We start from the raw sequence: 25,005 nt of genomic DNA on the forward strand, positions 1-25,005 counted from the left end.
TAAAAAAAATAGTTGTGCAGATCGGATATAGCTGTCATACAATCATAAGGATGAATATAAAGTACTTGTATGGAAACTATTTTCATTTGAGGAGATATATTCACGAAATTTTGCACGTATTATTGCTCAGGGCAATGATGGAATCTTCGAAAAATATTGTCAGCTTGAGTCAACATTACATTTAGCTACCATACAAGCTTTGTTTGTATTTGTGAAGGGTATTATAGCTTAGKTGCAACCAAAGTTAAAATTTTKTCATATAATTTTCTTATCTTTTCTGTTCTTAAGCTTTAATTAATACAATTAACGCAATTTATAGTGACAATCATATTAAGTAATAAAACATATTAAATAATAAAATAATAAGTCTATTTAGCGACTACTTTTAAAATTTTTTAAGTGAACTTCTTTCAATGCAAATAATTTGTAGTATTCTCAGTTTTATAAGTACCTTGGTTAACACCAAATACCAATAAAATTGCTTTCCTATTCAATTAAGTAAAATATTCAAGAATTTTAAAACAAATAAATACATAATGAAAAGTACGTGGTACTTCTGCTCATTTTCGATTTATTCATTTGTTAAGCTATGCTTGATATTTTATAACATTTTTACTTGCAACTCCACTTCCATGTGTCCAGTGAAACGCTACACCTGTCATCGTTAACAAATTTTCAGCGGTTACACGGCGGTCATTTATCAAATTAGCATTATACTTACCCTACGAAACCGTTAATCTCAATTTGTTGCATGTATGCGAGCAGAACCAAGATCATAGCCGGTGCCGACACACACAGGCGGTTTTTAGGCCGCAATTCACACCTCACTGCTTTACACCCTACGCATGTACATTTAAGTATCCAGCGTAGAAGAACACTTTATTTGTAATATATTCCAAAACTGAAGGCATTTATTGGAATGCATTTGCATCGGAAAATATTCCAACTGTTTAACGCTTTTGTTTTAAACATTTCGCCAATCAACTGCGTGCTGTGAGCAAGCGCACAATAGCACCACCGGCACCGGCGCCATGGTATGCCATGACATTTTTTATAACGTGGATTAAAGTGCTCACTTCAGCCTTTGTTATTATTTTTGTTACGCCACAATTAATAGCAACAATGTCGAGATTTTAACGCAACACAAATAATACTATTTACTTATTGAAGTATAAGCTTATAAATTAATGGGGGATAAATATCGAGTAAAAAACGAAATAAATTAACGCCAAGCATAATATATATCCCTTGTTTTACGTATACAGCTTTATCATGCTACCAACTGCGACAAATTTAAAAACAGCGTTAATTTTTTGCGGACACTGCTTTACGCTACTTTATACTGTGCTATCTCAAACTGCTTTGCGCGCGGTTATAATGTGTTATAATGAAGAAATTCGTAATAATAATGCGCTAAAAGAAGCAATTACTGCACTTTAATCCTTCATTTAATTAACTGAATTTGAAAAAGGCAAACCGCCTTTATCAGGCTCTCCATATGTAGGTRAAATTCCAAGAAATCGGCGCCGCTACGCCTGCTCTGATTTACTTAAGCAGATCATTGAGCGTTGCCACAAAAATTTAAATGAAACAGAAGTAAAACAAACGGAGCAAATGGTTTTCTCGGCAAAATCAWTWYAWTTTATTCAAAATAGYCTCCTTCTGCTTCAATACAGCTTTTTGCACGGTCCAAAAGCAYGTCGAACAAGTGTTCATTGTCCGGTATGGCCGCCAGTATGCCGGTGCAAGCCTTCCGAATGGCCTTTTGAAGATGTTAAATTCCATTTCCATGAATTTCAATGTTGATTTCGGCTAATTTTTGATGATGAAATTCTATTTAATTTCACTGATTTTGATTGGCCTACATGGTGATCGTCAYTTATGTCCTCAMGACCACTGTCTGTATGTTTTTGACAAAACATTGTTGCCAAAAATGTTACGTAAATATTATTATACATATGTATATGATAGCATATAACTTTAGGAATATAGGTTATATACTAACTTTTTTCGTTTTCACATTTTTGTTCGTATAAGAAATAATAATTTATTTCGAAATCTACTTAATAAACTCAATTACTGTATATGTCTTTTAGACTCAAGCAAAGAGGCTTAATTTWWTATATTGGCGATATCAGAAAAATTCAACACATTTACAATCATTACAAGATGGATATGACGTTTAGACCTTGGCCTGGTTATATCCAAAAAAAACATTAAAAAATCATAAACGGTTTAACGAAAATTTCTACAAAGCTCAAAACTCGTGAATGGCTCTTTTGATATCTTCAATTACAAATATTTATAACTTACAATAAGACAGTCAGAATTAGCGAATGCAGAATATATCAACATTATATTTTTTATTATAACCACAAATTCTTCTAAATTATTTTTATTGAAATATTTCTTTAATCTCATTATAATTGCAGTGCGRCCGCTAATGGTTGAGATTTCCTTCAATAATCAACCGATGTCTGCTGATCGGAAATACGAAATAGAATGTCAAGCCATCGGCTCGAGACCGCCATCCAAAATTACTTGGTGGATGGGAAATATGGAGCTGTTGGGGCACAGTCAGAAGGTAAATAAAAGTATTTTTCGAAACCAAACAGCGAGTTTAATACTAATGGTGACTATTACTGTTGTTAAGTAAATGAGAAAGCAATTAACATAAATGTTCAGCATATTATTAGCTATCATGGTACTAAAAATATATTTATTTTAAATAAACTGCTGCTGAAAAGGCAAACCATTAAAAAGTAATCTACTCAAATAATAACGTAAAAATATTATTATATTATTAATATTAAATAAATTGCAATGTAGTAGCTTTTAATTAGATCACAAATAATATATTTTACCCTAAAATAATCGGTCTTTCTGCCCTCAGCTTTTGAGATTCCGAAGTGAAATTCTGCACTTGGCCCTTTCCGATATATTGCAAATTTGTTTTTTTGAAAATTTGTAAAAAAAATAAATTACTGCAAAATAAATAATGCCTTTGTTTTACTTTGTAATGAACATTTTTCGTTGTGTTTTCGTATTCTTTAAAGGTTTCGGAAGATGGCAATGTCAGCCTTTCCGTACTCAGCATTACACCGACACGTGCCGATCATGGCAAAGCGTTGTCCTGTCGAGCGACGAATGAGCTGGTGCGCAGCGGCATACGTGAGACGGCGATGAAACTGAATGTATTCTGTAAGTAGCATTGATACTGTTTAAAATTTTAAATTTTTTTATGAGTATATAGTACCGGTGTTGGAAACAATTACATATACATACAAATTTCTCTATAATATTTACCTTAGAAACGACTTCGAAAATTTTTCACCACAAAAGTTTATATTCAAATCTCTTTCCAAAATTTGCATTCTACTTATTCCACATACATGCATGTTCACATATTTACACATGCAAGCAGATATTATTATTTTCTCAACGACATACATACGTACACACATTTAAGTAAGCCATAATGATGCTTTGCCAAATTTTGTGATACAAAGACAAAATCCATATAAAAATATATATGTAAATATGCRTAAGAGAGATGAAGCACTCAACTTGATTGCCTATAAAATGCATTGTTATGGCGCAGCCGCGTCGTTGCTTTRCTAACAATGAAAAAATCTGAAAGCCAAACAAAGCAAAMATACAGAAACTCAAAACAGCGACGTTGGCAAACAACATACGAGCGGAATATGTGCAAAAAAGCTAGATTGTCTAAGACGCACCAAACGTTATAAAAGCATACGAGCAACATAGAGCCAAAGAAAAATAGACACTATTAAACGTACTAGTATATTTATAGTATAAATGTATGTACACACAAGCTTCGCGGGGCACAAAGAGCTTGTTAAAGTGATACATATACATACGTTTTCAGGCACTTTTTCGCTCCATGCGTGTATGTGTGCCTACTCTTAGCTACAAACTGTTGATGACGAAGAAAGTCATTAAACGAAGAAAGTAAAAAAAAAAAGAAGCGTTTCACACTTTCGAAAGCACCCTTTACTCGACGACTTGCCGTTATCACTTAAATCGAWTGTTTTCGTTATACTACGAGTATTTCGCCGCCCACATATGAAGCAATAACAATGAATCATGAAAAAAACTCTAAAAAAATATCTACCAAATTATATAGCGACAGCCAAAGCTGCTCCTTATTGTATAGATAGCTGTGAATTTTACGTATCACAARTGCAATGTTTTGTTTAAAAAATCGCTTCGTTTATTATAACATACTTTTTGGCACTTTCACACTTCATTCTTTGCACACCCGCACACGACCAAAACATAACCACTGCATGCCACCACGTGCCGTTGTGCGCAGAGCATGCGTGTGCCCGCTGCTTGTGTGTGAGCGTTCATAAGCATCTGTAAACTATGCTTGCTCACTGCGACAACTCGCCTGCCTTGTCTTCGAAGATATTAAATTAGATAACATTTTCAATTTCCTTGCTCATTTACATGAACATTCCGTATTACACATACTCCAAGGTGCTGGTGAAACTGTAGTGAGCCGAAACGCAAAGACACGAAAGCAAAAATGAAACAAAAATATTTGTATAGAAAACGGTGCCATTCAGACGCACGTAAGCCGCCGATTGTGATACGAGTAGGTTGCAAGACTATGCTCTTCGAAATGAACTAGCACACAACAGGCAATCAGTCGTTGTTGAGTTTTATAAAAATTGTATTGGAAAATTAATTTTCATACGATGAAATGGCCTTACATGTACATTATTTCGAAAAATCGAAGAATTTATATTATATGTAATATAAATCTTTTAAAAATTTTTTTTGCTTTTCATGTCTTTAATTCTACTTTTGTCCTATTGTTCTAAGTAAGGAAAAGTTTCAGAAAATTTTTATATATTATTGTAGCGATCACCCCACTTTTTCAGACCAGTTTTGTAGTACGATTGAAAATAGTCTTCAACCAATGGCCATTTCCGCATTCTCTCTTGAGTTTTGAGAGCTGAACAACGCTGCTGCAGGCCTGACAGAAGCAGTGGTGTTTAGMAGCATAGCAAAATTTAAGTTTTTCATTTTCAATTGCTTTGGTGAATTGGTCGATTGGGAACTTGCTTAGGTGCGATCTGCTTTACACTGCATATAATTGGCATAAACATGTTTTTTAAAACTGCAGAAGAAAAAACTTCAAAAATCTTTCAAGATAAAACAAAACTTTGCGATTTTATAACCTTAAATTGAATCATACTTATTCTCCAGACTCTAAAACCACAATCAAACAATGGAAATATATGAAACATAATACAAATAAATTTTGTTGCAACATTGCTTGTATAAATAGCAAGTAGACACATTTACTGTAATCGTTTTGTATTCTGCAGCAAATAATAGCAGAAAAGCAATAATAAAATACTTTTCCAAATATTGCCTAGTAATAAAGTTTCACTTTGAACTGCATTTCATCAACAAAACAACTATAACAACTTTGTATTTCTTTTGACATTGATTTTATCTACATATTGCCACTACATTCACACACTTGCTGCTGCAATTAAACATTGTAGCAACAAATCTGGTAGTGCCAAAGAAAATCGATATGCATGATTGAAACCATAAGCCAATTAGGATTGAGTTAAAGGATTGACAGTTTCATGWATTTTCAAATAAGTGAAWCACACAAGARCATATRCATATATACAAACATACATACAGATATATATAAAGCACTGTCTCTTATACACATCTTTTTCAAATAAGTGAAACACACAAGAACATATGCATATATACAAACATACATACAGATATATATAAAGCATATCTATATATTATATATTTGGTATAGACATACATACATATAATAAATAGTGAAGCTTTAAATTAAATTTCCTTTGATTTGTAACCGCAGGGCTTAGTTAGTAAGTTGAGTTTCCGTTAACTTTTTTCAAGAAAATCTTTTTAATTTTAGCTTTACATATCTTTACTTGCAGTTATACCAACGCTGCAGCTGGACTTGGGYTCGAATTTGAATCCGGAAGACATTGAAGAAGGCGATGATGTCTATTTCGAGTGCAAAGTGCATGCGAATCCGGCAGCTTACAAAGTTGTGTGGAAGCATAATGTGAGTATTYTAAGAAAATATATTWAAAAATTATATAAAACTGCATATGCATAAAGACATACATACATCAGTAACAAATTACAATTAATGTAGGCTTACTATTCATGGAAAATAATAATTGAAAATTTATAAAACATTATATAGAAATGTTTAATTAATATTGGAGTTTAAATTTAGATAAAACAATTTTAGGCCGCTTATTATTAGAACTAACTACTCTAGTGCAGACTGTTTCGAAATATCCTTCAAGAACTTGTTGCTCCTCAATTCCATTTATGCAACCAACATAATAACACACTCGGCAGTAGCTTTAACCATATAAATCCATATCGACACCAAAAATACCAAACAACGTATCACCAAAAAATTTAAATCGTTTTTTTTTTTATTGCTTACTATTCACTACACCTTGTTACAAATATTTTCAGCTTTCGCTCAAATTTTGCTTCTATTCTATCGTTTTTTCTTCCYCTGTAAACTTATGAAAAGTGATGTTACGTTATTTTGTAGTTTAGGTAACGATATGTGCTTGTTAAATTCATATTCAGGCTGAAGTAAATTGACCGATAGCTTTGAAATCGAATTAATTTTTACTTTGAAGTAACGCATTTAATTCTCAGATAAATTTGTTTGCTGTTGTTACTGATTGCATTGCTGATGCATGCAAGCAGACGTATTATTATAAATCACTGACTAAGTGATAAAATTTTGTGCATATTACTGCAGGGCTAAATTTTATTAAACATAATAGAAATTTAATTGCATTGATAACGGAGGAAKAAGTGATGATTTTAATTAAAAACGAATAAGGAAGGGCTGAATTCAGACGTAACCAAACACTTCATACTCTTGCAACTTGCAAGGATCAAGGCAAGGAAGTAACTTCGGGTACATAAGGCCTGCTAATTAGTTGGRAGCTTGGTCAAGTTTTCGCCAAATTTTATCTGTTTTAGGCAGAAAGATAAGTTTTTATGAGTAGACACACATATGYGGTTTAAAATTACCCGGAAGTTTGAAAACATTTATCCTGAGTGAATTTGGCTATTGTAGCTTTAGTGGTCTTGAAAAAAATCAAAATCAAAATCAAAAAGAAGGAAGTACKCCTAAGTTGATAGTTATTTGTTCCAAAAAATACCAGCAACCTTAAATGATTTAATTAACGCATTTAAAGCATTCACATGTAAAATAAGTGCAATACCAAAAAAAAAAATTAAAAAATAAAAAATATTTAGAAGTTCCGTTAAGTCCCCGCAAAATACGCCACTAAAGCTGTTTTGACTGCTTGGCACTCTTTTTCTAAAGAAAAGAAAAACTGATAAGCGAAATCTCTTGTGCGTCTAGAACAAAGCATGCTTCTCTTCTCTTTTAGCGCAACTACATATCTAGACCATGCCTTAGTGCTTTCTCGCTGCCGCTGTTCGGTGTTTCGTGGGGTTATCTTGCTGTCAGCTTCACATTGTGTTCATCTGTTTAAACTTGCCACCGCCACTTGACATAATGCGTTCGTTGAAATGTAACTAAGCAAATAAATAAAAACGAGCGACTGTGCAAATGGGCGCGCACAAAAGTATACCCTGCAATTAGTGTGCTACAAGACAATTTCATTACGAAATGCGGTCAGGGTCACTTAGCTGGTTTCGTTTATTGCGGTCACTTTTAAAGTTGTCTTCTATAGAAATATACAGACAACGTACGATTTTATAATTTTAATTTCTACACTTTTCAATTGTATAGTGAGGTTCCATGGCGTTTATTTACTCACAGAAATTAACATGACCAATATTGTGGTAGGTTCAGAAGCTTTTATTGTTCTTATATTGAAATGTTTTTATCGTTCTAATTTTAAATCTGCAAAACTGCATCTAAGCTTCAAGCTAGTTTTCCAAGGTTCTTAAACAACATAAAATACCTTTTCAAAGTAAGCACTTATTTATGCAATTATATTATTTCACCTTAGCAAAGCCTTACTACATAGCAATGACCGATTTTTATGTAAGACAAATTATAAGTATAAGTGCAAAAAACTGTTTCGCAGCCAGTGTCGGTCGCCACGCAATTAGTGCCAGCTAATTTTGTAAATGACAGCACTTTTAAATGCGCCACCTTTGGTTTTCCCACGCCAAACCACTAAACACTCTTTCCCTAATGGCTTACTCGAAATGAAGTGCAATGAAAAATTGAAAAGATGTGGCGCTGGCGTGACAGAATGAAGTACGTATGCATAGTATAGCAAGGCAAGCAGGCCACTATGGTCGCACCGCAATTAAGTTTGGTGTAGCTGAACGAGCACTGCTTCAAATTTAAAATGCTTGAAAGAGGTAGTTCTGTGTTCTGTGTGTGTGTGAATCGTTTCGAAATTAAACAAATTCAACTAAATGAAGTTGAATGCAACACATATTAAATTTATTTGTATTTCTTACAGGGTAAAAAGGGCTTAAAAAGATACTTATTCTGATCAACTTAGATGAGAGAAGCTAGAGTGGTTCGATCTGAAGAATATGTTTGGAAATCGTAATAGTGCCTTGTAAAATATTTTGTTAAAAATTTTTGAAGATACCACTTCATATTAAACATAATTCCATACCAGCACTTGATTCCGGCCGTTCAGTTTGTGCGGCAGCTGTACGCTATAGTTGAATGATATCGGAGGCAGCTTATCATTTATATTATATATGTATATGCATTATAGTATTTAAGTATACCGCTAATGCTAATTATGAAAAGAAAAGTAAAAACAAAGTTATTCAATTATAGCCATTGGTTTTTGCATATCTTGACCACCTTTTTAGCAAATTTGTGGATATCATGCCAATAGAAATTTTCGTCTGTTAAAGCAAACGAATCAGACACCAAATTTCAACTCCTGCGTAGGAATCGGAGTGCTGCTCATGCTCCATTGATGAAAACAAATGGTAATCGCAAGGTGGTGCCGTGGTGAATACGGCGGACGGGTAGCAGCTCCCAGCCAAGTACTTTGATTGAATCTTGAGCCAATCTTGCCATGTGTGCAAGTGCTTTGTCGCGTAATAAAATTACTTTGCCGTATCTTCTGTATCATTACGATCGTTTTTCAATCAATGCATGGTTCAATTTGATAATTTGTTCTATGTAGCGATTTGTATTAACAGTTTCAACAGGGTTTAGAAGTTCTTAACACACCACACCACACCACACGTTCCCAGCAACGTAGAGTATTGCCTGCTTAACGAATCGGCTTGCTTTTGCAGTCGATGTTGATGATTGCCCCTGATGTATTCAAGATTTTTTAACATTAGAATCCTTAACATAAATCCATTTTTCATTTTTTCTAATGGAGCATGATCTGTATGTGCCTCGACGAGCATTCGATGCAACTCTGCAGCAATTTTCCTTAACTGCAAACAAGAAGTAAATGCTTTCTAAAAATCATTACTTGATTTGACACTTTCAACACAATGAAAAAATATGATATTGTTTTTTCAATGACTGTGAGATTATTGAATATGTCTGACTGATGCCGTGGATCAAAATAATTTATTTTCAGTCAACATTTATTGTTGTAAGAAACTTCTAAAATAAATTCTAATTGAATATTATTTAAGTAAGGTCACACGAATACCATACTAATTATATTCTTYTATAATTTTTTAAATATAATAAGTTTCTTATTAATTATTATTATTTAATACAATTTGTTTAAAGTATGCAAATTGCCTAGTTTATGTCGCTAATAGATGCCTAATTAGAACTCACTAACGAACGTCGCCTTTGCAAATATTTAGTAGTTCCACACAGCTTTTCACACCCGACTTTATCTTGAAAATATTTGCACGAAATATAAATACAAATAGACAAAAGAATACTACATGTATTTGTACACAACTGTGCTGCCGGATCCACTAAACTTTTCATTTGTTTATGCAGAAGCGAGAGTGTGTTGGCAACACCAAAATTTCACACGCGCATTAAAACTCATACGTGCACTCTTACCTACACATTCACACACATAGATGTGTAAATATGTATGTATGTATAAATCTATATACATGGCAAGGCATATGTGTATGTGTGTATGCACGTTGTATGTGCTGACAATTTTGATCAAACTAATTGTTAATTTAATTTGCGTGCACGTTAATTGTGCAGCATGAATATTTAATTAAAAAGGTGGCAGCCGTGGCAGTTAGTTAAACTTGTTAGACTCAACTCAAACAAATTCTACGACATTGTGACACTACTAACAATGTCGGCATGTCAACGGCATGTTAATTTAGTTAAGCACCGAGAAGAAGAGGACACACACACACACACATACATCCGTGTGAGCTTCTCAAATATTAAAGTTGGAAAAAAAATGTAAAAAGAAAATTTTTATTAATAAGCTAACTAGCAAATTGGATGGTTAAATGATGGCACATGCTTTTATGTAATATGCTGATAACCAATTTTGTTAACTTTACTTGTGTAAGTGGAGGAATTTCATAAGAGAGTGCATTGGTTCGGCTGAAACTGTCGGCATTAGCGTGGAGCTAAGTAAGCCTCACCGAGTAGCCATGGAAGTATTGGGGAAAAAAGGTCCAACTACCGTTACAATTATATGGTTTAAGCTCCCAAGGTCCAAGAAACTTCCAACTTCATTAAAAAAATGCTTCGTAGGTCTTCATTGACGGTTTAATAAGTAATAAGAATCCGCTTTCTGCTGATCTATAGTCAAGTTGCTGATGGCTTTTAAACAAATTCGCCTTTCGGTAAAGTATCATTTGTTTTTTCTTTACAAAATGTCACCACAACCAACGCTTTCTATGATAAATTATTGCTTAAGTGCTAACATAGAGCATGTGTCTTTTCATTGGAATCATGCTACCAAACGGGGAGTCTAGATTATCCTTTACAAAGAGAAGAAAAAGAGCATTAGTTAGACAGACTTCAACTTATGTTTTCAAAAAGAATACAGAGAAATTACCATTTTGACCAATTTTGTTTCTGAGAAATGTCGAGTTTTCTGGTTCATCTGTTCGAAGACAAAGTTTGGTACGAAGGTGAAAGAAAATGAAAATAAATAACTGTTAACTACAAAAAGAGTGAAATCGTCTTAACCTCATATGCCAAAAATAATGATTTGCGACTCTTCGGTTGATATTTTCCACGTTTGCTCAATATTTCAAAATTAACTTTTTGAGTAGAATTTATATAACATACATACTATGTATCTCCCTTAGGTTAACTAGGTTGACTTCAGTATAAAGGAAGGAAGCAAACTATAGTAGTGACACCAAGTGTATCATAAGAAGCGTTTTCAAAGCAGAAATATATGTAGAGGTGCGATACTGCTTCCCAAGAAGAAAATTTGATTATTAATCTTAAAAATCATGAAGAATGAGCCTTACATTATATAAAGTAATTATATATTTGTATTCTATCCTTCGCGCTACAAATAAAAATGCTACAGTTAAACTCGCTCGAACAAAAGCATAAAATGTGACAGTCAGCGTGAAATAAGAAATAGTAAAATAGGCAAATAAGCAAATAATAATAAATGCACGCCATAGAATTGAACTTTATTAGCGGTGACAATGCATGACTTTGACATAGTTTATGAAATGATGAGCACGCATGCATTCACACTTTTACACGCATTTACACGCTCATACAAAAGCACATAAAAGCAAACATCATGAAATACTACATTCACACGCCGGCAAATGCACGAGTAGAAATGAAAAGTGAGCGAAATAAGCAAACAAACGCTCGATCTACAAAAGAACGCAAGCAAACAAAAAAAAAAAAAAAAAAAAAAACACAACGTATCTAAAATATACAATAGTCGCCTGAAAGCACGCAACGAAGTGAGATTATTACAGCTTTAGCCTAGCACAACGTAGCACATAATGTTGGCATTTGGCGCGCATACACACACATATGTACTTATTAAAAATGAATTGCATAAGTGAACGTATGTGGGGAGCTATGTATTGTTTGCTTAAGCTATATACTCACTCTGCTGTGCTTGTGTGCCATGTGGCACGTGAGACATTTGTGATAAATACAAATAATAGCGCGTCAACTATTTTGCGGATAACTGCTTCATTTGTTTAGAATTCTGTATTGTTATAAAAACAATGGTGGCAAACGCATTATTCATCTATATTTATACCGATGTGTGTGCACAAATACCCTGTAGGCAAATTCAGTGGCGGCTTAGATTGAATTCTGATCGTTGAGCCAATTGAAGCCAAGGAATTCGATTATACCGAAAATGTAATATCGGCCTTACGTTATTGTTTAACAAACGGAAAATGTGTGAATAATTTTTATAAGTGGTCGTATGAATCTGATCTAATGTTGAGGTCGTTTTGTTAAGCTTATCCTGCTGAGTATATAGGTTTGAATATGGGTATTTCTGCCACAAAAGAATACTAAAATTTGCTTGCTTTGGCAGCGACGTGCTCGATGATTATTAATACGAAAGAAGTTAGATTTCACTTTAGGGTATATTTCGTATATTATTAGTTAAAGTGTGCAAATTTGCTGAATAATTTGAAAGGATATTGGTGTTATTGGTCTTACGTTTCATACCCATTAATATAAAATCCACGCATAGATTTAGAATTATAACTCTGCTTATACACAATTATGATACCATTAATGAACGGAATTTAATATTTTTAAATAAGTTATATGTTTCGCATTAATTGAGTGCTTCATCCTTTTCAGAATCAAATCATTCAACACAATCAACGCGCTGGCGTCATTGTGAGTAGTGGCGATTTGGCGTTGCAGGGCGTGACTCGGCATCAAGCGGGCAACTACACCTGCACGGCTTCGAATGTTGAGGGCGACGGTGATAGCAACGTTGTGGAGCTAAAAGTGATGTGTAAGTAAACAACACGGATATACAAATACAAAGGATAAAAATATAAATATAATCTAATGTGACGCTTTGGAAACTTTATGGTTTATTTATGGAGCTCTCCATTAATTACATAAATGAGTTGTGAAATACACCTTCCTTTTTATTCTTTCATATATTACTAATTGATCTAAATGATGTAACAAAGTACAACCAAATCTAACTAACTCGAAACTGGTTTGTTTTCCTGCTGGTCACAATCTCTACTGCATTTCTTAGATTTATATGCTTCATATATATGTATAAATGCTGTGCCACTTTTTGTTTTGTTGTAGTAAGTGAAAAGTCAAGAGAAAAGCATCTTTCCTTTGGCACAAAGCAAAACAAACATATATGCGCATTTCCTTGCTCTACTTCGGTTCGGGACTTCAAATAGTGCTCATAGTTTTCCCAGAAACCCAGATTCCTACTTTTAAAGTTTTGCCAAAGGCAAAGAATGCCGAAAGCGCTAAGCGAAAAATGTTGCTGAGCAACGCGAAATGAAGCGAGAGTTCTGTGTCAGCAGTGGAGAACCGTGGAGACAATTGTAGCGCTGGGTATCTAAATGAATGCTGAGGGAGAAATTGAAGCAGGAGATTTCTTTTATTTTTCGTAAACACTCGTGTATGTTATTATAACTTGGTGCAGCCATCTGCTCGCTACCGCTGGAATTTTAGTTTCTATTAATTGTTGTTTGTTGCTAGAGAGATTATTGTTGGGTTTATTCTTTGATATGAGACAGTATTTTAAAGCAGCTTAAGTTTTATTTTTTATTTTATTTTATTTTATTTTATTTTATTTTATTAAAGCTTACATAATAAACAAATTATTAAATAAACTAAAGTACTCAGCGCTAGCATCAAAGGCTTTCGGCTGGCAGCTTAAGTTGATTTTAGCTAAGCTAACTATTTTAATTTTTTTCATAAAAGTTTAAGTAAACACTTGACACTCGGAAGCATAAGCTGTAAGTAATTGTTGGACTTACAAGTTACGGTAGAGACCCATATAATATGGTGATAATAAGACAAAATACTACTAACAGGACTTATGTACCTGAAGGTACCCCCTGGTCTTAATCCTTGCACGTTGCAAGAGTATGAAATGTTCAGTTGTACCCGAACGTGGCGCTTCCTTACTTTTTTTAATTAAGTTATTTTTCCGTTCGCATTCTAGCTTTTATTCTGAGCAAATATTTTTGCACTAGATCACCCTTAATCCCATAAGGAATTTTTTAATTTTTGACCGGGACTTTCATTATAAATGTTCAAAAACACTAGTTTACACTCATTTTGGGACTTTGATGTTAGACGCTGTTTCCTTTGTGATGAACCATTTTTGAACTCAAATTCGTAAACAGGACACCTCAGATAGCCCATAGACCTCTAAGTACATCAGTCGCAAATTGTTTCTGCATATTTGCAGTGAGTAATTAAACGCTAAAATCAAAAATACTGTCGTTTTATTTTAAGATGTCAGATTAGCTTCATATTTTTAAGCACAGAATTGCTCCCTCTGCAAGCTACTGCTCCTCTCCAACAACTTCCTTTGAACATTTTCRACGAAAATATTTAATAAAATTAGATTTTCAGCTTAACAAGTAGCAAGCAGCTGCAACATTTTTGTCATGTAAACCTTTTATAACTCAAAACTCAGACTCTAAATGTGAGATGACTCACCCAACGACACAAAAAGCTACGGCTGACGGATTTGGGCGTGAGAGTTTGCCTGTCTGCATACATATATGTGAGCTATCGTCGGTTGTTTGCCCGTTGGCCGAGAAAAAAAAATTAAAAGTTTATGCTTTCCTTAGAATTTTTACCCTTTTTGTTGCACTAGAGGGCAAAGAAAAAGTTTCTGGACACACTCAAAGTAGCTGAGTAAACGAACTTATAAATTTAAACTTTTCGACTTTACTTCTCTGTGTTATTATTTCTGAGTGAAAGATGTGGCGATGAGTTGCGTCAGATACTTTTTGTGTGTGGGAGTGTGTGTCGAGAGGATTTAATGAAGTCAGGACGGGGATGGCTATGCTTACTACTTACTTACTCTATCGATGCATTTAGAACTATTTCCTGCTTCTCTCCCCCCGCCACTGATCTGGCCCACGGATTATAACAAATTTATTTTTCCGTAATAAACTAAACTGCAAATATTAACAACTACTGCCAAAATAAAAGCAAAAAATAACACAAAAAGTCAGTGTAAAGCCGAGTAAAAAGCTGCTCTTGTTCCAACGGCATTTCTATTACCACTCAATGCACGTTTATGTTTGCTACGTATTATGTACACTCTAGTGTCGAGCATAACTCACTTTGATAGTCCGGCTACTTTTGCCCGTAAACTCTAGCTGGGCGGTACGGTAAGCTCGTGAGTTCCTGAGCTATGGATTTACAGAGCAGTGTAATGTCGGTGGTGGAGAAAGCCTTATTCTGCCAATACTTAGTTGTAGTTAATAAAATTGTTTTTATTATTGCTTGCATCACTATCCCTTTTTGACGAACTTGCTTGCATATTTGCCCCTCTCCATCTCCCTCCGCTGCTTACCCGGAATTTTGATGGAAAATTGCATTATTTATTAGTCGAAGTGCCGTTTACAGCAACTTATAAACTCAGGGTAAGAGGAGGAGAAAGTGTAGTCAACGCTTGGAGTTTATTTTAATGATGCGCCATAAACTCAATTATGAGGTTCCTACATACATACATTTTAAAATACAAAGAGTGTAGTCGCTGCTGTACAACACAAATAAAGAAGAAAGCTGAATATAATAACTATTTTAATAAGCACTCTAATAGTTTATTATTGAAAGCACAAAACTTTAGCGCACCCTGGAATATTAGATTTTATGTGTACGAAAGCTTTATTCATACTATTAATGGAAGCTCTCTGAAGAGTTTTGCTGTCTCAAATTTTTGTACTTTGTTTACAATGTTACTCCAAATTATGGCGAAATTTTATAGAGATATACAAAAATTCGCAACTGTACGTAATATTTTTTAAGTTCACCATATTTGAAATACAAATTGAGCTTTCGCAATAAAGCTTAAATATCAAGCACTAAATACAACTATGTGCTTAGAGAGACTCTTCATATTAAAGAGCTTTTCAATTAGGCATTAATATTAAAAACTTTCATGAAAGACATCGATTTGCGACCCATTTAATGTGTGTTAAGTATAAAGAAATATTTTAGCGGAGCTTATAGTAAATCAAAGCTTCATTGACGAATAACTGGTTTGAAACTTATAGCTATTATTCAAATATAATTTAGAAATCGAAACTGATTCTTAAAAATACAACTCAAAATAAAATTACGGAACATTATATACATTAGTACCGATGTATGTAGCAAAAAAGAAAACAAAGTAAATGAAATCTTAAAATAATTCTTGAAAAAGCTCCAACCATATAAAATCGTATGAAGCTAGGACCAAATCGTTGTAAGTACTTAGGTGTATGTATTTTCACCAAGCAAACATATCTGGAGTACAAAAAGATGAAAATTAGAAGAAATATGTAAAAGAAAATTTAAAGCTTAGGTAAAGCTCACAAGCTCCTTTCTTCTGTCAAGCTTTTGAGGATGATATTACAAACATTTATAAACAAAAAATAATATTTAAATATGCTCTTCACATATACACTTATACAATGAAAAGATAAGACCTCTTTTAAAGTTCCTGGGTAAACTTAACAAATATCCAGCTCATATAGAGCAGTTAATACTTTAAAGTGATGTCACTGTGTTTTCTGCAAAATATTTTCGCGAATAATATTGTCTTTTTTCTAAACAGCAACAATTGTACATTTAATGCATACCAACATATAGAAGCATTGCGGCATTTCGCAGCGTAAAAGTATGTTATGAAAAATTTTACCCAAAGCTAAGCTACAATTTATTAGTCCCAGTTAGCTTGTGGGCACGTGGGTGTATGTACATATCAACACATAAATACATACACAAGCGCCTACGTATTTCCAGTGCTGCTTGCAATGTTTTGTGTAAACAATGCAAAAAATGCGCCTGCAGACGATTGCTGTTGTGTGTGCACACAAATGCCAACGTTAAAAGTGCCCTTATTTCTGCCAGCAAAATGGAGAAATATAACTAAAGAAACGCCAGCAAAAAGAATTAAATTGTTAAAATGCAGTTGGAGGTAAATAAAACAGCGAAAAACGAAAAATAAATCTCGAATAAAGAAAAAATAAATATATTAAAGCCTTTCTTGACTCACTTTCTGGGCATGTATGCAGCTCGCGAATGGTCGAAAGCGAAAGAAGTCACTGCTGAGATTTTAACATCGCATTTTCGTTGAAATTCCGTTCGCTATTTGTAGAGAATCTCTTTTGTGTTAGCATTTAGACTTCACTGATATTTATTTACTTTAACTTAGAGCATCGCGCGAGCATCAAAAAGCTTTCATAATTCTGCGATTATGCTTAACGGTAGTTAGGTGTTAGTCGCTACAGGTCACCAGCTGGTAACGGTATGAAAATATCCTCAAAGTATATACAAATACATCTTTATATATAAAATGATATAGATATGTGCTTTTATTCAACGGATCATCACTGGTTTACCACTTCCTATTTTGAACGCAACCACAATCCGCATCACCTTCTTTACATACACACACAGTTGTACATTGCCTGCTATATAGTTACTTTATTCATGTGTTATAGTTGTAAAAAAGATGTATCTTTTCACAATGTTTTTGTTTATTTGTCATATTTTCTACAGACAAACCCATTTGCCGTCCGGATCAGAAGAAAATTTATGGTGTGGCGCGTAATGAGGCCGCCGAGATTTTATGTGAGGTTGATGCATTTCCACCACCGGAAAATTTCAAATGGTCCTTCAATAATACGGCAGAGACATTTGATATGCCGCAGAGTGGTTTCCGTGCACATTCAGCGCAAGGATCGACATTGACCTACACGCCGGTCAAGGTGAGTGCACACATACATACATACATACTACTTACATACAGCATACATACTACTTAGGCAGCATAAATTATTCTTATGCATTTGGAGCTTATGTTTACCACATTTCACTCAGTGGTGTGCAGATACATGTCAGCAAATGCATATTTATTTATGGAGGCAAATGGCTGGCACACTTGAATTCACTTTTACTTCGAAGTGTGTGAGAGCTTTTTTAAGCACTACAAAGCTTTTTTTTTTGTTTTTTTTCTTACTAAGGTACTTAAGCACCGCTAGTAAGAGGTTTAGAATTGAATGGGAACTACTAAGGAAGTATTTTTCAAAGAAATTACAAATCTACAACTGAATATAAAGCTGTCAGACATTGAAGATTGAGGCAGAAATGTCGCAAAAGTGAGTTTTGGTCTCAAAAAATTTGCTCTGTATTAACTTACCGGTTATGCCACTTTTCCAAGAATAAGATTACAGTGGTATGGCTATCATTGCTTTAGCCCTCCAAGAAAACAATTTGGCATCAAAATTAGGCTACAGGGTTGAAGAAACTTTACTTATTTGCATATAGCTGTGGGACTACTCTTTGATAGCTGCTAGCTACTGTGTTGTATTGAAGCTCTTTGATCATTTTACAAACAAATTCAGACGCCTAATTTCGATCCAGTCAATTCGCCTGAATAATGTAACTATCGAGATCATTTTTTAACACCTTCCTCTAGATAACTTTTTCGATTGGTGTGTTGCAAACCTTCGATCTTTTTTTTTTTTAACAATAACTCCCCACTATACTTTCACTACTAAGCTGCTGACAAAATGCGCCCTTAAGACACTCATGGAGAGACGAAGTTTTTATTGGAGTCGGTCAGTCATGCACGTAAGCCTGCCAAGAGTTCTGTCTTCCTCTTTGTTGTCTGCTTCTTTTAGCATCAAAAAAAAACTTTTTTTAAAACTACTTTTATTTTTTTTTTCGAACTGTCGATGCATTCCCGATATTTTTGATAAAACTGGGCAATAACTTTACCCCGCACTCTTTCGAAAAATTTAAATTTTCAACCATCTGTCGCCAGATAGATTTTTTATCTCTTCTGCATTAATATTACATATATTGGACATCGACAAGCTAAAAGCTAAACCCGAAGGAATTTTCTTCGTCTTCTAACATTTCTTTCCCTTGCTTGGCAATAAATTATAAATTATTCACCCTAAAAGGCTCACATGCACGCTGTATGTGATATAAACTGGAAAGTTTCTTTCCGTTTCGATGACATATTTGCCGCTTCCGGTTTCCGTTTGTTTATGCGAATATAATATTTTCAAATAAAACACTTCATATCGTACATAAACCTATATATGCACGAATTACAATCTGATACATCTTGTCTTCTTCAGCTGTGTATGTTGTATAGGGGTGAGGAGGCGTGACGGCATTTATGTTGTTACACTCATTTGAATTTGCGTCTTTCAAACAGATGTGTGTTTAAGTAAGCTCTACTCTGCGTACATGTTTATTGTCTATCTTGAAAAGCGAAGAAAGAGTTTATAATAAGTGCTCATAGCTCTTTTTAAGCTCATCACTATCACTATACCTCACCTCGATTCCAACTACTTGTTCACGCATTAGAAAGGAAAATATCCTTTTTCTGCTTTATGATTGCTCTAACGGAGTTCTAATCTACCCCTAGAGAATTGTTCTCCTCCATTTTCCTCATTTTAGGAGCTTTCAGAAATACTAGTATTAAATGGCTTACTAAATGTTCTTTATTCACTGTTAGGTTCTTATATTAGATCTCTCTCAAAACAGCTATTTTTAAACCAACACTGTTGGGTTCTTTGAAAGTTTAGTATTTGTGCTTTAGTTATAAACAACATACCAAGATTTGCTTCATAGAAAGTTTAAAAATGATATTATTAAACCAGTTTTTGTTGTACAAAGCTCTTGCAGATAAAAACAGATGAGGCAGCACAACATATTTGACACGTTATATCTGATAGAACAAGCTGCATGTTCTCCTTGGGCGTCTTTAATCGTGAAATTTGATCTAATAACGTACAAAAAAAGAGAGAAGATTACTCAAATAGCTTCCAAACGCAATTTTAAAACTCAATATATCGTATTTTAGAATTGATATTTTTCTAAAGAATTTCATATATTGACCGAATTCAGTTTACCAAATTAAAAGTTAAACTTTCGTATCAGATTTTTTTGGTGGAATTTCGTTAAATCTGAAAAGTTTCCAAGCAGAAGCATAGAAAGCATTCACACGACCATATAAATATTTATATTCCAACAAAATCCTCTACACACCCCCTTAACTATCTGTCTACAAGACAGAGAGTTTCCCAAGCGTCGAGAAAGTCAGCTGAAAATCAGCGTTGCTGTGCAAAAGCAACAAAACAATTTTAGACATCTGATACTTTCTCAAACACACATACTATAACAAAAAAATAAAGTTTTTGCTGTTGTTGCTAGTATTTGGTTTGTTTATTATTTCTTCCATTTTATGTCATTCATGTTGCAGCCGGGCAATTGACTCATATTCGTACAGCTAAAGATGTGTGTGTGTGAGTGGTGGACAAGTGAGTGACAAGCCACACTCTGAGTGAGTTTGAAGAAGGAAAGAGTTTCAAAAGATGTCGGTGGTGGCTAAATTTTGTAATTTGTTTGCACAATTTTTAGTCATTTTACCTTGAAAAGAGCTTTTATAGTGCTTCTAAAAACAGAGCCTTAGAAATACCCAGTGAGAAACATTTTATTTAAGTAGTAAGGCATGGAAACATACATTAAACAGAACTAGGAAATAGAGGTTGGGAAATCAACATAAAGTCTTTCAATAGCCGCCGGTCAGCGTAGTCTATTTTGTATAATGGTTAAAATAACTTAAATTGTATTGTTCAGATTCAGGTTTTCGAGAACCTGATGCATATTTCTCTTGTGTTTCACTCATAGTTTCAGTTTTCATTTTAACATCCATTCTTGTTTACTAATACTATTGCCATCTCACAGAATTTATTACTATTGACAGTCATTTATTTTCGCATTTCTACTTCTCTTCTATCTTCATATTAATTCATCCATAGCAATGCGACAATTGGTAATCATGTAATCTGATTAAAATTGTGCAGTCGAGTTAGTTTCTTTTACTTTACCTGCGACTTTTAGACCAAGTGAAACTCAGCGGAGGGGTTGTTAATATGTTGAAAGAACAACATTTGTTTACTAACACATTCTAATTTTGAATTATCTCTACTTGTGACTCGATTATATAACTTTAAAGCAGTTTCTGAGTATAAAAATTGTTGCTGATATCTTTCTTAATCACAACCTGACACAAAACTTAATATTTTTAATAACAGTAAATTAGCGTATCTTTCCCAAATTAGTTATTATTCTGCTCAGGTCTTAAATATTGAAGAATAATATGCAACATACTTTCCAGCCACACCTTCTCGTATCTTTCTATTGCAAAATATCAAACGCTATACGTTTACTTAAGCACACGATTCTTCAGATAATAAAATATACCGCACACCTGTCGGCGTAGAACAAATTTTTTTTTCTGCTGAGCAAGCAAATGAAAGCAACTGTGTGCGGTTTGATGTGTTTTAACTAAAATACATTACTTGTATGTGGTATATGATATACAAGTATGTATAATATACTTATATATGTAAATGGAAATGGCTTCTGTGTTGTAATGCAATGCGTGAGATTCAGAACAAATAAATGTCTTTCATTGAGTTTGTAAATAAATAAAATCAGAGAACACTACTTCGAGTACGACATATAAGCATATATGTCCGTATGTACGCACATTGGTATATGTGCATCTTCCTTTGATTTGTATGTATGTCGCATGCCTCTGCTGCCAACTACAAAAGTACGAGGTTGTACAATTTATGTATATGTGTCTTCGGAAAAAAAAGAGAAATACATTTTCTGTTTGTAAATTTGCTATTTTACGAGCATCTGTCAAATTGAATCAACTGCAAAGCTTCGTTAACGAGAGTTAACTTTGTTGAAAACATGTCAGTAGAAATTGAAGTTTCCATTGTAGCAGCTAGATATAATGCCGACAGGTAAAACATACAGTGGGTAGTTGGAGAAATTGTAGATGCAATACTTCTACCGTCTCGAAAATGTGTTGAATACAATTTAAGATTTATTTCATTTCAATATTATTTTAAAATAATTTCCTACCTCACACATTTGTTTTGGCTATGTTAGAATTTATTGCTTTTTCTTGGTTTAAGTAAGTGTTTTTCTCTTCCAGGAAATGGACTTTGGCACCATCATGTGCTGGGCGGATAACAATGTTGGTCAGCAAAGAGAGCCCTGCGTCTTCCATTTGATTGCAGCTGGCAAGCCAGAAATGCCAGCGAATTGCACCATTTTCAATCAGACATCCGACTCGTTGGAGGTCTATTGTATGGAAGGTAAGTGGAATTTTCAGAATTGTCCTTTTAAGAAATATTGACCTATATAAATAAATAGATTTAAATGAATTTCCTTCAATGTGAGATGTATACATGTCATGGTTCTACGGAGCATCAACGCGGATAATGATATTGACTGTTTATATATAGAGGATCAAAAACCAATAGGGTTTATAGGACATAGGCTTGTCTTCAACTTAAAAGTTGCCAGTTAAGCAGTTGAGAGTAACTCGATAGCTATTTACATGTTTGTCACTGAATAAGAATTATAAAAAATAATTAATAAGAATCAAAATATTTTCCTTTGTGTGTGTCGCTTGGTAGTTCATAATATGTTCGGTGATAAATTCTTATGATGCGGTGACTTTAGTAAAAGCTGAAAAAAATAATTAGGAAGTTCATCAGATTGCTTGAAATAATAAGAGCTTTAAAAAAAAATAATTAAAACAGGTTCGCTTTAAGCAATACTGAAATTCACTATACTTCGACACACCACTCACAAGCGTAATTAAGTTAGCGGAGAATAAAAAAATTAGGTCATCTTAAACTCTACTATATTCACTTAAAATGCTGCAACACTTTCAGCTTATTCATCTTTCTGCTACCTTCCTTGATAAATCCTTGGCAAAGCTCATATAGAGGTAGCTTTAACTTTACCCCGTTGGTTAGACGGGACAAAAAGGCAACGCATTGTAAAAACTAAGCTAATAAGCTCATGACAGAAGAAAAGAAAACAATAATAAAGAAAACAACGCAGCAAAAGTAGAATGCCCAGCAAGTTAAAGTTTCTGCAAGTTAAAACTGTGGATTGATTAACTAAAGTGGCCACTTCTCTGGCTCATCAAAGTTGTTTAAGACTTTTGCTTGCTTCTTTTGTTTCTTTTCTTACTCACACTCCTGGCGCACACCCAGCTTTTGTGTTTTTATTTACGTGTTATGTATTTTCTTTTAATTAAAAGGCTACTAACTAATAAAACCGCATTATGAGTTAGAGTGTAAATGAATAAGTCAAGTCGAGAAAAGTTTTGTCAAAAGAAAGTAAAAAATTACTAAATACGCATGAACTGGACACTTGCTGAGCATAGATAATGAGTGTTTGAAATGTCTTAACTAGTTTAAGTTACCGGTGTTTTAGGAACATTCAAAACACTTTACCGTTTAATGATTTTTAATTAGTTTTACTATTATAAATTTGGTTCATGTTTTACGAAATATCAATTAAGCTTTAATTTTTTTCTTTAAGAGATTAATTTGCTAGAACCTTTCCTATAAAAGTACTTTCCAGAAAAAGTACCATTAGAGATGATTCCGATTATTGTAAGTAAAAACGTCCGGTCCACTCTGTATTAACTGAAAATTCGTCGCACCATGATTCGTTTTTGTGCCATGATTTGTCAGTCTTAAGTATGCCAGCAGCTCTTATTATTGAGAACAGCATTTTCTACATAACGGTTATTTAAATCTGATAATATGGCTCTTTCAGTTCCTTTGGTTACGGTTCTGGAGTACAATATGGTATATAGTTAAAACAACGTAGAAGACGTAAGATACTGACTCCTTAGCTAACAAAAACTATTTTTTTTTTGCTGGGTTAAAGTTTTCAAGCACAAACTAAAACGAAAGGACTTAAACTTTAAAGATTCTGCGTATTCTAGTGTGATCATTATGCAGTGCTGGCGTTATTGGTCCATTCTCGTATTCATTGTATATCGGTTGACTTCTAAGTAATTTTTTTCAATTATGTGATTGGCAAAAATTTTTTTAAATAACTCTTTGGACTCATCACCAATCAGGTATCTTGACCACCATCCATTATTCCTTTGGAAGTTTTCAAATAAGCCGAAGTTTAAAAATTTTCTTAATTTGCAAGATTTTCATCCTTTTAGGAAGCTTGCCTAATTTATTTAAAGGTAGTGATAGTGACTTTCTGCCCTTTCGTAATTACTGTCCGTATCAAACTGTCCGTATCAAAGTTTGGTAGAGATCTGTTGTTCTCTTTTGTTCACATGGTTCTGCAGACATCTAGATTTACAGCTTAAATTTTTCATAATGTGAAAGATCAAAACTAGTATACATACATCCTCGTTACGAACGGTAGAAGCGATGTGAGTTTCCATTTATAGTACATTGCGATCTCAGAAGATAGGTTGTGTCAGCTGATACGTATACGGTTTTGCGTCGTTCACTAATTGAATCATGACACTGGCTATGTAGGCAAGTGAACTCATAAAGTATTGATACATGCATTATTATGGATACTACTCTGCAAGCATGATTCACTGACTGCAACGCAACATATCAATTATCAATGTAGAAACGCTGAGCAAGTGGCACTTTACACGAAATACTTTGGTCAGGTATGGTGAGATATTGCCGAGCATAACGGAGGATGCTCCATATTGACAGCATGCACTGGGAAAGCGTTTTAGAAATTATTGCGCTGTAAACGAATATAGCAGCTTGACATAGTCAGGTTTTCCAAATGTTGGACTACTCATTTACGCTTGCCAACACATACACACAGATTTCTCAATTTGATTTGAGATACATTTACAAATTGCTAGTGCCAGCAATTTTTTACGAATTTTTGTCACATACAAGGTGAAAATGTTGTAACTTTCACATATGTACATATATGCCGACACTTACTTTCATATATTGGTGAATATT

The 25,005-nt window shown here is 33.9% G+C and overlaps 1 protein-coding gene across 1 annotated transcript in view; it reads left to right on the forward strand.

Moving 5' to 3' along the window:
* The window catches only part of LOC108966658, a 97,075-nt gene that overhangs the window by 61,206 nt on the left and 10,864 nt on the right, over positions 1 to 25,005 (forward strand). Inside the window, exons 7-12 of the mRNA XM_018929674.1 lie at positions 2,433 to 2,584; positions 3,057 to 3,201; positions 5,967 to 6,097; positions 12,791 to 12,950; positions 17,702 to 17,910; positions 22,173 to 22,335. Of these exons, the coding sequence (XP_018785219.1) occupies positions 2,433 to 2,584; positions 3,057 to 3,201; positions 5,967 to 6,097; positions 12,791 to 12,950; positions 17,702 to 17,910; positions 22,173 to 22,335 (960 nt within the window). The remainder of the gene's footprint in view (positions 1 to 2,432; positions 2,585 to 3,056; positions 3,202 to 5,966; positions 6,098 to 12,790; positions 12,951 to 17,701; positions 17,911 to 22,172; positions 22,336 to 25,005) is intronic.

Source organism: Bactrocera latifrons, unplaced genomic scaffold (genome assembly GCF_001853355.1).
Source record: "Bactrocera latifrons isolate USDA-ARS-PBARC rearing strain unplaced genomic scaffold, ASM185335v1 scaffold_169, whole genome shotgun sequence".
Classification (NCBI taxonomy): Eukaryota; Metazoa; Arthropoda; class Insecta; order Diptera; family Tephritidae; genus Bactrocera; species Bactrocera latifrons.